The 14,590-nt window shown below is 37.9% G+C and overlaps 1 protein-coding gene across 2 annotated transcripts in view; it reads right to left on the reverse strand.

Moving 5' to 3' along the window:
- The window catches only part of THADA (Thyroid adenoma-associated protein homolog), a 212,528-nt gene that overhangs the window by 30,134 nt on the left and 167,804 nt on the right, over positions 1 to 14,590 (reverse strand). For both annotated transcript variants that reach the window (XM_083111408.1, XM_083111407.1), the window contains exons 18-19: positions 13,577 to 13,804; positions 3,937 to 4,221 (exon numbers count right to left, since the gene is read on the reverse strand). In XM_083111408.1, the coding sequence (XP_082967534.1) occupies positions 3,937 to 4,221; positions 13,577 to 13,804 (513 nt within the window). The remainder of the gene's footprint in view (positions 1 to 3,936; positions 4,222 to 13,576; positions 13,805 to 14,590) is intronic.

Here is a 14,590-nt window from a genome sequence, read left to right on the forward strand (position 1 = left end):
ATGGGTTGATTGTGGTAGGTTAGGGTGTCTGACCTGTATTTCCGCCTTACTGCACCAAGTGGAAAGTTGTGATTCAGTGTAGCCATGTTTCAGGGCTATTTCTGTGATGGTGGCTATCTCCTCTCGTAGATCCTCTTCTTTGCCACAGTAGGAGAAGGCTCTTCGATAAAAGTTTAGCCACACATTGACTTTTTGCTTAGGGGGATGGCTGGAGAGAGCATGTATGTACTGGTTGCCTGCATCCGGTTTTCTGTAGACGGTGGTTGTGAATTTGTTAAGTGCACGGCTGATGGTGATGTCCAGGAAGTTGATTTTACCAAGTTTTTCATGCTCTACGGTGAAGTTGAGCCTGGGGTGGATGCTATTTAGCTTGTTCACTAGGAGGTTGAGTTCTTCTGCCTTTTTGTATACAACTATTGTGTCGTCCGCGTACCTTCCATATCGGATGTGTTGTAGTTCTGGAGTGTGGAGTATCTCTTTTTCAGCCAGGTGCATGACGATGTTGGCTAATGGAGCTGATAGCGGGTTGCCCATCGCTAGGCCCTCGGATTGGTTGTAGAATGGGCCTTGCGATGGGCAACCCGCTATCAGCTCCCTCAGATTGGTTGTAGAATGGGCCTTGCGATGGGCAACCCGCTATCAGCTCCATTAGCCAACATCGTCATGCACCTGGCTGAAAAAGAGATACTCCACACTCCAGAACTACAACACATCCGATATGGAAGGTACGCGGACGACACAATAGTTGTATACAAAAAGGCAGAAGAACTCAACCTCCTAGTGAACAAGCTAAATAGCATCCACCCCAGGCTCAACTTCACCGTAGAGCATGAAAAACTTGGTAAAATCAACTTCCTGGACATCACCATCAGCCGTGCACTTAACAAATTCACAACCACCGTCTACAGAAAACCGGATGCAGGCAACCAGTACATACATGCTCTCTCCAGCCATCCCCCTAAGCAAAAAGTCAATGTGTGGCTAAACTTTTATCGAAGAGCCTTCTCCTACTGTGGCAAAGAAGAGGATCTACGAGAGGAGATAGCCACCATCACAGAAATAGCCCTGAAACATGGCTACACTGAATCACAACTTTCCACTTGGTGCAGTAAGGCGGAAATACAGGTCAGACACCCTAACCTACCACAATCAACCCATCCACAAACAGCCCAGCCACAACCAACCCCCAGCGACCAATATAAATGGTTTGCCTTCCCCTACCATCCCACCACTTCCAACCGCATAGCCAAAGCCCTTCTCCCATTTGGCATCAAAGTAGCGCACAAACCCAACTCCAAAATAACTGATAAACTGAACAAGCACAAACTGTACTTCCTCTCTCCCCTTGACAACCCAGGTGTATATGATGCAGAGTGTGAATGCAAGGCTCATTACATCGGCAGGTCCATCAGATCTGTCAATGAAAGAATCCAACAGCACCTAGCAGATGCGAAAAAAGCCCAACCCACTACTGGTCTTGCTAGACATATCAAATACAATAGCCATAAAATTCAAAAGGTTCGAGTCAAACACACTGCCCACACGCTCATAGACACCAAAATCAAGGAAACGCACGCCATAATGCACTTCTCGCACGAACTAAACATCGATAGCGGGCAAGCGCACCACACTTGGATTCCACTACTGCAGCAGTTATCGCCCGGAAATAGCAGACGACGCACCAAGACGCACGGCGCACCTAACAGCGCACCTAGCGGCAGCCAGAGAACTACGAACAAAAGACGCACGCCAAGCAACAGCGCAGCAAGTTCCAACGAGGATGGTGGCAGTGGCCACTGAAATTAATCGAAAAAGAAGAAAAAACAGCTTCGCGGATAAAAGTGAGTACTAGTTTCTCCATATTTATATACTACCGCGTCTCTCTTTTCCCAATTATGAATAAAAAATATATATGCAAAAGTCTTCATAGAAAACAATCCATAACATTGTTAATAAAATTCAATGCAATTGCAATTAAGGAAAGCACAACAAATTAATGTGGCAAAAATTTAGTGAATCAAGATATTTTTTGTTCATTTGTAATTATACGAGGTGGTATCAAAAAGTATGGAGACTAGTTCTGTAACACAGCAACAGATGGCTCTACAAGGCTGCACACACAGTCACAGGGAGCACCAACATTCATAATTCACTAACACCATTGCGGAGATCCAACACGAATCACATAAGGTGCTTCATACAGTTTATAAAGAAGACTTGCACAGCAATCAGTGGCATGACCAGGATATTCGAAAGGGAGGGGATTATGTACACTTTTTCCGGTAATCAACCCCATTTCGCCACCTTCTCGTACTTTTGTTTTGATGTTCTTTTTTAGAAATACTGGGCCAAAGGGGGGTTTATACCTCCCCCCACCCTTTGGGCACGCCACTGACAGCAATACAGTGCTTCCAGCATTCTTTTTGTTTAAAAAATTACTAACCATTGTTATAACTGTATCTTTAGTCAAAATGAAAATAAATGTCTGATGAAAGGAGCGTGTGTTCTCCTGAAACGTCACAAAGAAAAACTGTCTTCTTATGCTTGTTATAACCGTAAACTACAGGAAAATAATTCCAGCATTCCTGCTACTTCTGGAATGTGTCCTGGAAGACTTCTTGTATTGCTGTGCAAGAGGACAATTTTGAGGGCGATAGTGTGTAAATGTAGATAAATAAAGTACTTTCTTGTAAATAGAGCTAGTCTCGAAACCTTTTGATACACCCTCATACTGAATAGTAAATTGAACACTGTGCACAAGTTATGCCTGACAAATTTCAAATAGAAATTTCCAGTATTACAGATTGGCAACACTGTCTTGCAACATGTAATACACCCAGGAGTTCAATTCATCACAGAACATTGGAATGTGTGCGACTGTATTTCTGCTGTTGTTTCGAAAATATTTAAAAAAATTAAAAATATGAAAAAATATTTTTTTTCAAAATAAAAAATGGTGATGCATTCATGACCTATAATTTACATAAACATGCTCGAAAAAATACAAAAATATGTTCCTCCAACAATATACATTGTAAATTAATAAATTGCATCCTCTGATATAGCTATTGTCAGCCAACAAAACATCTCCTTTCTACTTCAACTAACACGAGAGAAGCAAATCTAATCCACTTAGGAAATAACTAATAAAGTAAATTTTGTACACCTTTAAAAAGCAAAAATATGCTGAATATAACAGAAAACTTGTTAAAATATGCTCAATTATGTAGAAATGACCAAATTCAACAAAATCGTAAATTTGTCTTGCTTAAGGTTTTCGTATTTTATCATATTCTGTGCTTGTCATATATGCATACTTGTTGGAACCTGGATTTGTATGAAATCACATTTGTTTTTTTCCTTTGTATGTAGCTAAGCAAAAATGACAAATGTCGGTTATGAACACTGCTAGGAACAACATACATGAATTTCATGTTACATATTTTGAGGTACCCATATATTTTCCATTTAGTGTATATTATTTCATAACGTGATATTTTGGGCATTTCTCTAGTTTTCAGTGAGTAATCAATGGAAGTATATTTGTGGTACAAACATTCAAATATATTTTCCAAAAATTTTGTAATTCTTATATGATACGGCAGGCCGGTTGACTTAGTTTCACTTAATCTTCCTATAGCCATGAAAATCACATTGCAAAACTCAAACGCCATATGTATTGTGTCCTTCACTACTGCCATATTTTGCAAAATTCTCCCTATCCCAAAAGTAGGACACGAATGGAGGATATGATTAAGAACTACGAAAATTATTATTTAATATTTTTTTTACATATTTCAGTGATTTCTTACATATTATGCATTAAGAGTTAAAAGTCTTCAAAACACAGACACTGAGCATCATGCAAGAAAACTTTTTAATAAAAAACAACTAATATGTACCCAATTAGTGTAATTAATGAAAATTAATTCTTACTTGAATATTGGAATCTGTTCCTTCCAGAGACGAAGGATAAAGTCTTCCCAATATTTGTAAGACTGGATAGAGGCTCACATGTAGATCAAACACATTCTCTGCAGTTTTCGAAGCCACCGTCACAGCTTTTATTTCCTTTAACAAGAACTCAAACAAAGAAGGGAATCTGAGGAAAAAGATTCTACCAGTCATTCGATTCTTCTTTGACAACTCATCTCGAGATCTCTTCACTCCAAATATTCTGCTGATAAGACTACTAAACAGTAGAGAAGATGAGTTCCTCTCCTGTAACAATAATACTTAATATTAATCATCACATCATGTGGGAGTATACAGGATGTAATACACAAGACATATATTTTAGTTTTGTTTCTTCTATATGCATAACATTTACATCACAATTAAGTTGTAGGAATTGTGTGAACATTTTCAAATATGTGGAAATATATTTACTCGTTAAAATGTATTCAATTATTTGTAACAAACAGAAAATAAAGTGGCAAAGGTGTCTTACGACAGCCTGTAACATTATGCACTGCAATACTATTATATTTATTAACTTTTGTACACAAAGCAGGGACCTGTAACATAACGTAACTTCTAACACTTTCAAGTTACGAATGGAACTATCGATATGTGTTACAAAGGTAGTGGCATTCCAGACAATAACGGAAGGACTGGGCCTACCCACAACCTGGGTAAACTAGGCGTACCATTACTCAACAACCTATTAGCTTCAGGTGCTGAGTGGAACGGGTCTCGGATGGAACGGGTACAAATGTACCCATACATACTGTACCGAAACAGTGGCTACTGGGTACAAAAGGGAACCACAGGTTGCTAACTGGTATGGATGCACTATGACCAGTGCATGTGATTAGAAAACCAGTACATGGATAGAAATGGATGAAGCAGGTAACATTTATAACCGGAGGTTACAGAACCATAATGCATATTGGGCATATCCGAATTAAGTTTACTGTCATTTAAAATTCCAGAAAATCAAAAAGAAATAGCAATAAAATAATACTTCTTTGTTTAATAACTAATTGTAATGAATTGAAAAAAGTAATTCACCGGCTTTCTGCATAATTATTTATCAGAAACATATCTGTAAATACTATCTAATTTATCTTTTATAATGGGTTGCGCAGAAGACTACATATTCATGGTTTGGGCAATTAATATTAAGAATGTACGCTAAGTCCGATCATGTTAATTTGTTAATAACAGTAATAAGCTATGGAAGCTGTTCAAAGATCGTCACTATGGCAAACCATTAACAGTAGGTACCATTAGGTTTACCTGTTAGTGCAAAATATACTAATTGTATCGACCTGCACAGTAATTCGATATTAGTCATTCTTGCAATTTGTTAATAGGAGTCATGCGCAGTACGCACCATTAGGTTGCATGCTCGCACGTAAATATATATTGAAGGGTTGGTAACCTAACATTACCACCGCAAATATTTCATGAGCAACAATGAACATTGAAAAACGTTTTGCACAGACATAAAGTTAGGAGGGGGACTCATGAAAATAGTGGATACAGTACTTTCAAGAATGTAAGGAAATATGATTTTCAACACAAACTTACGTTTTTTTATTTGAAACTCCAAATTATTTTTAGCACAATTGAAAATAGGAAAAATACATTAAGAATGGCGTTTGTTACATTGTAATGCTTCAATTACTTCCCAAGTAATTTTAATTGTAACTTGAAGATGAGATGCAACAACTGATATAAACCTCAGCAGTGTAGTCATGCATCTATCAGAGGACAACATAAAGAATGAAAGAGGAAGAGTTATAAAATGTAACTTTTATTGTGTAGAACTAAGAACGGTTTAGGATGGAATTTAAATTCCAATTTACATGTACGTACACATAAACATTGTCAATATTGTTCTTCTACAGTGCCAATTCTCTCTGTCAGAGCTGGCTGCCTCAATGCGATGTTTCATGTCCTCTGAGGTTGTAGGGCTATCACGATAGACTTTACTTTTTTAACCTACCCCCAAAAAGGAAGTATAAGGGAGTCAGATTGGAAGACCGGGATTGTACAGTAGATTAGATACCAAACAAACAAACCATTGGTGCAGTTAAAATGGCAAACATATTCGTTACAACACACAAATGACGTCAAAAGGGGAAACATGTTTATTCCGACACACAAATGAACAGTCAAAAGGGAAAACATGTTTGTTACAACAAACGAATGAACTTCTTAGATCTTTGTTTTAAGCGTCAAATTCACATTACAATTACTTGGGAAGTAATTGATGTATTACAATAACACAAACCTCATTCTTAATTGTATCTGAAGATATCAGTTTGGCAGTTACGCAGAGATAGGTAATTAACTCTGATAAACTTACTATTCATTTTTCCACATAAGTTATTTTCAGTGATCGATTTCGCCACTCGTCTGGTGGTTCATGCCTGATAAACCCACCAGACGAGTGGCGAAATCGATCGCTGAAAAAACTTACGTGGAAAAATGAATAGTAAGTTTATCAGAATTCAATTGAGCTAAAAATAACATGGGGTTTCCAATTAAAAATAGTAACTGTGTGTTGAAAATCATACTGTCTTACATGGTTGATATTGCATGGATATATAATGAATATCTATAAAATACATGAATGTGATCTGGACATTTTCCGATATCTGTGGATATCACCTGGCATTATATTGTAAAATGAACTTTTCCATTACATTTCTCCCTATGAAGCTCATTTCCCTTAACAAAATCACTGTCAAGGGTATTCTCCCCACACGTACACGGGATGAGAATTATAGCCCTGTGTAGAATTTTGGCTTCTCTCTCTCGCTGAAAGTAAGAAAGGTTTGGTTCATGTAAATGCCGATAGATGGCACAGAGCAGATATTACGTCACTCAGTCTACTGATTCAGTATAGGTATTCTTAATCACTTCACTCCACTTCCAGCTGGCACACTTTCAACTCATAATCGAACAGGGCACCCGACATGACGGAAGAGGTCAACAAGGGATTGGAATTAGTCTGGGGGTTTATATAATTCATTCATCCCAGAATATGCTCAAATAATAGGACCATTAAATAAACTTAGTAGTCCGAAGAATAAATTTCATTGGACTGAATTTCATGAAAATGTCTTCCAAGAAATAAAACTTGTATTCTTTCTTGATCTGCTTCGGAATTAATCTCTAACCATTATGTGTTCAATTATGTTCTACATTCAATTGCATATTAAAATGCAAAGTTTGGTTAGAGGTAAAGTCAAGATGTGCAAACGTGAACACAGCTGAACAGTTTTACAATTGTGCGAAAAAATGCATTTCTGGAATAAATATTAAATACATGCCAATAGAAGAAATTTCGAAGTTTGAAGAAATGTTGACGTCAAGATGGGAAGGTATCAAACCCATACCCATTCTGCAATCGATTCATTTTTTTGAGCCCGCAAGTTTCACCAAAATCAGATATGGACGAACTGCTAATTCAGAATTCAAGGAATTCATTATCAGGAATTCAGAGTTGAATACACTACCATCAGCCTCTATCTCATCCCTACCTAGACTGAGATATAATGATGTTTACTCAGACTCAGATACAAGTTTTCAAAGTGATGAGCGACGTGACCAAGACATAACTGAGGTAAATGCACAAAAAGTCAAGGAAGGTTCTTACCTTCTTGTGGAATTTCCATCAAAGAGAATGAAAAGGAATGTGTACAGGTATGCAGCAGTGGTGTTGAGCGACGTGGATGAAGAAGATGGGGAGGTCAAAGTGATGTGCCTTAATGTTTGCTCAAAACAGCAAAATCTATTCCAAACTAATGAGAAAGACGTTTAATATGTAAACTTTGAACAAATCAAAGAAATATTGCCTAAACCTACCGTAATAATGGAGGGAAAAAAAAGGATTTATTATAAATTGCCCAGAAATATTGATGTCTTCCAAAGTGCATAAATTTTTTAAAAAATATGATATATTCTTTAAGATTTGTTTTACATTAATGATTCTAAAACTATGATTGTTATTAAAAAGTGATTATTGTATATTAAAGTGTGTTAAATGTAGGCTTAATGATGGTTAGAAGTTCAAATAATCACACGCTGTTGCACCCGAAACCAAGCATGTAGCACCCGTAACCTGCTAAATGTTCAATTTTTAAAATAACTGTGTAAGACTTTCCAAATATGTCATTTGTTTATACTTCTGTCCCTTCGTATTTTTATTCATAATTTTTTGGTGTACTTTTACCGAGTTTTAAGTATTTGCAAATGCTCTCAAAAGGCACTTCCGAAAATTGTTGCACCCGGAACCACACATTCAAAAATTGATAAAAAAATAAACTGATGTGTAATTACTTTTCTCATACTCTATTTTATTGCTAATTTTGAGTTGTATTTTTCCATTATTGTATAACCGATTTATCTTTCATTAATAAATAATAAAACACTAAAATGTCTTATGAATTTGCTTCTAAATGTCACCCTGTAACCAGGTGTAGTTATATTGGAAAATGAAATTTTCCATTACATTTCTTCTTATCAAGATCATTTTCATTAACAAAAGTACTGTCGGGTGTATTCTCCCCACACTTACATGGGATAAGAATGTAAAATAGAAGATTAATTACACTAAACTTTTTTGGAATGTGTAAAAGTGTGAGTTGAGGTGAACTATCAAAGTCAATTTGTAAATATAATATCGTGAATCCATATAAAAGTGTTCTAGTTGACAAATTTGCCAGCTTCTGGTCCTAATCCTGGGTATGGGTGTCCTTTGTGAGTGACTATTCATCAATTAAATCACACCATCAGTTCTCCTTATTGTCACAATTAGAAAAAAATGGCAGAACAGACACCTTAATAACAAAAATCGTATGTACACTCAAAAGAACCATTTTTCACTATGGCATCTATCTACTTCCTATTTTCTAAAATGATGTTGATTTGCCATACTCTAATTAGCATAAGCTACCACCATACAGAATTCATTTATTTATTTATTCCAAGTTTCAGATACAGCACTTCTAAGGCCATTTTACACTGAAAACTCTAATAAATCAACAAGAACAAGTCAAGATGGTTTTAGGTAAAAACAAAGTAAATATAAACATGATAAGACATAAACAAGGAAACAAACAAAAGATTTACAGATGAGGGACAAAATAATACGAACACCTGTGAAATTAGAGAAAATCTTTATTACTATGGGGTTGGACCACCCTGTGACTGAAGTACACTTTGTATGCAACGTGGGACGATGCATAGAGGTCATGTACAATGTTTAAGGGAATATGGAGCCATTCTTCCTCCAGAGCAGTCTCCAATTCCGAAAGTGTGGCTGGAGGCGGACTTCGAGCACGCAGTTTGGACTCCAAATATCCCCACAAATGTTCTATAATGTTCAAGTCAGGAGACTGTGGGGGCCATTCAAGATGCCCTACTTCATCGTCATGTCCTTCGAACCATGTTCGGGCAGACCAAGTAATGTGGATAGGAGCGCTGTTGTCTTGAAAAAGCATCCGCTCCCCAGGAAATAAAGTCTGGACAAAAGGATGGAGATGATCCCCCAGAATGGTCCGATAGTGATTGGCATTGAGCTTCCCATGCAGAAAATCAAGTGGTCCCACACCGTGCCAAGATATAGCACCCCATACCATAATAGATACACCTCCATGCACCACAGTCGGCAAGAAGCAGTCAGGATGAAATGCATCTCGGGGCGTTCTCCACACATAAACGTGCCCGGTGGTCTGAAATAACGTGAATGTTGATTCATCAGACGAGATGACTTGTTGCTACTGCTGTGGGGACCAACTTCTGTGAGCTCTGCACCATTGGTGTAGCTTGACAGCATTATGTGATGTCGCAAACAGCTTACGAATTGCCACTCTGCCATGAATGTTTGCAACATGGACAGTTTTGGTTGAAATGGGGTCCTGGAGTTGTCTGTTAATTTCAGATGTTATCTTGGATAACGATTGCTTGTGCTTTTGGCCGCTATGCACTTCAACACCCTTCTATCTCGAGCAGCAAGCTTTGTCTTTCGTCCATTGTTGTGCTTTGAAGATGCGATCTTACCTTGTGTTGTGTATGCTGTCATAACGGCTGATACTGTGCTCCTTGCACACCCTACAAGGTTTGAGGTTTCCGTCACCGTGGCTCTAGCTGAACGTGCTCCAACAATCATGCCTCTTTGGAACTATGTCAGGTCTGACATTGCAGCGTCTCTTGAGAGTGTAAGATAGACGAATGCACCACCAATGACTGCTGTTGACAGACTAATACCTTCCCCTTCATGGCCACCAGGCAGCAGACTTCAGTGCCAAGTGGTGCTGCTGTACTGCCCGTGTGAAATGTGGCATACTTTTTCACAGGTGCTCGTATTATTTTGTCCCCCATCTGTACATATTCACTGTACGAGAAGATCGGAAAATACATTCAGGAGCAAAAATGTCGATGTTTGTGGGTAGTTTATTATAGAACTGGGGCAGCCTGTGGAACAGTGTGTGCTGTATAAGAGAAAGCCTAGCGGTAGAGTTGTGGAACAATTGAGTGTTTCGGGTCGATCAAGAGGGAACTCTGAAATTGAATTCTGTAAGCAGAAATTCAGATCTGTTTTCCATTGATGATTTTATAGAAACATTTCATATCGGCCAAATCGCGTCGGGTCTGTAGTAACTGAATGTTCAAAGTAGTCAGGATGTCAGGTTTCTGAAGATGCCGCAGAGAAGGAATTCTATGACGAACAATGGCGGTAAAGAAGCTGAGAACTGAATCCATGCTAGAAAGATTTGTATTGGAAGCCATGGCCCAGACTGGAGAGCAGTATTCAAGAATCGGAGAAATTAATGACTTTAAAAATAAGCTAAGAGAAGTTGGAGTATCAATTTCAGTGAATCTGTAGAGGCACATTGCACTTTTATTTGCAGCTGCGATGTGTTCCTTAAAGTTGAGTTTTTCATCTATGATAACACCTAGATCTTTTTGGGTCGTAACTGTAGTAATATAATTATTTTCAAGAACATAGTGAGAATGTATTTTATTCTTTTTTAAAGAGACTGTGAGGGAAGAACATTTCTGTGAGTTAAGTTGTAAATTCCACTTCCTACACCATGTGACTAGTTCGGAAAGAGCATTCTGCAGAATCACAGCATCTTGTGTGGTTGAGATTTCTTAGAAAAGTTTACAGTCCTCAGCAAACATGAGTATATTGACAGGAAGTGAGGAAAGTCCTTGAAAGAGATCGTCCATGTATAGGATGAACAGGAGAGGGCCCATGACGCTCCCTTGTGGCACACCAGACAAGACAGGAAGAAAATCAGAAGATGCAACTGAAAGGGTGACACACTGTGTCCGTAAGAATCCTTAATGATTTTTTCACAGATTGTAGACAGAGGTGAAAGGAGTGATATTGATCTGTATGATGTAGCACTATTTTTATCTCCAGATTTGTGAATGGGTACAACATTGGCTTTCTTGAACATCTGAGGAAACACACCTTCAGAGTAGCACCTATTTAGCAAGAGAGAGAGAGAGGATGAGCCAAGAAGTCAGCAGTGTTACGGAGGAAAATTGTGGGAATTTCATCTGGTCCTAAAGAGCGATGTATGGGTAATGAGGCAAGGAGAGATTTAACTTCTTGAGAAGAGGTTTTAATAGTGGAGAGAGAGAGTGTGAACAGACCGACTGCACGTCGGGGAGTGGCTTGGTTGTAGCATGTGAGATGAAGTTTTCGTGAAGGAAATTGTTGAATAAGTGCACTCTTTTATCTCCACAGGATGTTTCCAATTTGTACTTGATTTCCATGGGGACGCGTGATTTTTGCTTTCTTGAATTTAACAATGTAAATAATTTCTTTGGGTTGGTAAGACACTGTGTTGTTACATTTTCTACGTAGTCCTTATATTTTTCCTAAGTAAATACTTGGAGTGATGTCTAATGCTAGAGAAGGTTTGCTGTGTATGCACATTGGGGCTTTGTTTCCACAGATTCCAGGCTTCCTTTTTGGTTTTTTAACACCAGGAGAATTTCATTGTCAAACCACACCGGATATTTTGTCGATTTCGGGTTCTTGGTTCGCACGAAGTCTTTACACAGCGTGTAGTACGTCCACAAACATCTCCACTGATTTGTTGACATCATCATACTGCACCAGAAACCAAGTGTAGAAATGAAGAGCTTGGCGAATGTCATCCCACAGGCAATAAGGTTGCTTTTGCGGCCGAAACTTTCTCTTCTCCATGGGGGCAGGTACACAAGGACATCTAGTGAGTCGTGGTCCGATGGTAAAATGTTTCTTTCTGGGGTTACTTCTGGATCAGGCAGTGTTGCCAGAACGTAGTCTAAGTTGCTATCACCATGTGTCTTATGCATATTGAATTGCTTCAAACCAATACCATTCACGAATGTGTCCATGAACCATTGGTCAGCCAGGCAGTTTGTAGTACCAGACGTGGGAGTGTTCCAATCGATGGAAAGGTTAAAATCACCAAAAAGCATTACGTCACCACACATTAAGGTTGCCAAGACTGAATCCCTGCAGGCTTCTAGAATTTGCAAGGAAGAGTTTTTGTTTGGTCAATAATATAAGCCAATTAAAATTTTCCTACCTTTTTCGATGTTAATTTCAACCCACACGATTTCACAATCATGGTTCAGATCCTTTCGAATTTTGCTTTTCCACTTCACATTTACGCACACCATCACACCCCCTCCCCTTCCAACAGGCCGATCATTTCGAAAAATATTGAAGTGATTTGCAAAAGGCAATTCATTGTCTGGAACAGTGTCATTCAGCCAGGTCTATGTAAACACCAAGCAATCATAGTTCAACTGATCTGTCAGATGAGTAGTGCAGTCGGTGATTTTATTTTTTATGCTTTGAACATTGTGGTAATAAACTGAGAGGGAGGTAGCATTCCGTTGGAGGGGCCCGGGATTCAGATGAACATCACCACACAGGAGCGTGAGGCACAGGAAGTGACGGTAGCTGGCGAGGGTGGTTGACTTACCTCAAGGGTGCGGGTCCCGTTGTACCAGCAGCCGAGACATGGCTGCAGAGAGCTCGGGAACAATTTGAATGGCTGGAACAAAGTAACTCGTGTAACCAAGTATCCAGTTGGTGATCACAGGATCCCTAGCCCACAATGACGAGCCAGAGTGTAACTTCACAGTTTCATGACGTTGAAAGACACAAGTGGCACAAAAAACTACAAGAACACAGGCTAAACTTGAGGAGAGAAGAAACGTACTCTGTCTACCAGCCGCCATCTTGACTTGACAATTTCTTTATCTTAAGAATTAACATTCTTCAACATGGCATCCATCAACTTCCGGTTTTCCATAACCATGTTGAGTTGCCATGTACTAATTAGTATAAGCTAACACCGAACCAAATTTCACTTTTCTATCTCAATAATAAACATTTTTGAATATGGCATCCATTAACAGTAAATGAACTAATAACCTAATTCAACATGGTGAAATAATTTATTTCTGACATACATACACAATTGTTTTAATTGCTCTTTTATTTAAAAAAAAAAAAACAATGTAAAAAATCAAAACTGCAAGCTCAATGAAGCCTCATTTTATCCTCCTCAAACTTCTATTTAAGTATTAAAATTTGTTTACTTACACCCCAACTCCTCCCCTTGAAACCAATTATTGCTACTTTGACACCATCTGCAACATAAGGAGCAACCAGTTCTCCTAGTTTTGCATCTCTGTACAGAGCTCGAAGGATATTCAGAGAATGGACACGAGCCTCAACATTTGTTTCTTGCTTTGCAAGGGACAGCAAAGATTGCATCGACTCCTTAAACGTATTTGAGGCACCAACTTCTAATTCAGTTGATACCAAGGCCTATTGATGGATGAAAATATAATTAATTCATTTTTCTACACAGAATTCTTTACACCATCTATTACTTTTTTTAAAAAAATTAAACCAAAATATAACTATATATCAAATAAACACTAGTTAATTTTCTTGCCTTGTTAAAAAAAATCAAAATATAAAGAGAAACAGAAGAATGAAGAAAAGGGTAATATTTTGTCAACATATAAACAATGCACACACAAGGAACTGCAGCAAATGAAGATTTATTTGAATCCTCTATAAGGACTTCTCAGCAGATTTAATATTTTGGAATTTGGAATACTAGAGTAGTTTGTCGAAATCAAAATGAATTTTCAAAAAATTATTTGCCGACAAAGGCCAAAGATCCAGCCAGCATGGCCTTAATGGTTTTGCAAACAAAAACTGGTAACATAAATTAGATATGCTAAAAACCACAAAATTGTAAATTAATTTAGGAGTAAATTTTGTAACCACTCTCCTCCTGCATCTAAAACATAGCACTGCTATTGAAAATGTCTAAAGCAATAAATTGTCAATAAAGGGCACTCCTCTTTTCACACAAGAAAACGTATTGTCTGCCACTGTTGAAACAAACAGTATTTTAAAGGAATTTAGTGTTTTTAGTGCTGTACATATGAAAAAATACAATAAATGTACTTGTTGTGACTACACTGATTAATGAGGGCAGATAATAATCAATGCCTATTAAATTAGACGTAACTAGTTTTGTATATATAAGTCATTTCCTCTAATAAACAGACAATAGCAAAACTGAAATTAGTTGTCTAA

The sequence above is a fragment of the Lepisma saccharinum genome, chromosome 25 (genome assembly GCF_977018435.1).
Source record: "Lepisma saccharinum chromosome 25, izLepSacc3.1, whole genome shotgun sequence".
Taxonomy (NCBI): Eukaryota; Metazoa; Arthropoda; class Insecta; order Zygentoma; family Lepismatidae; genus Lepisma; species Lepisma saccharinum.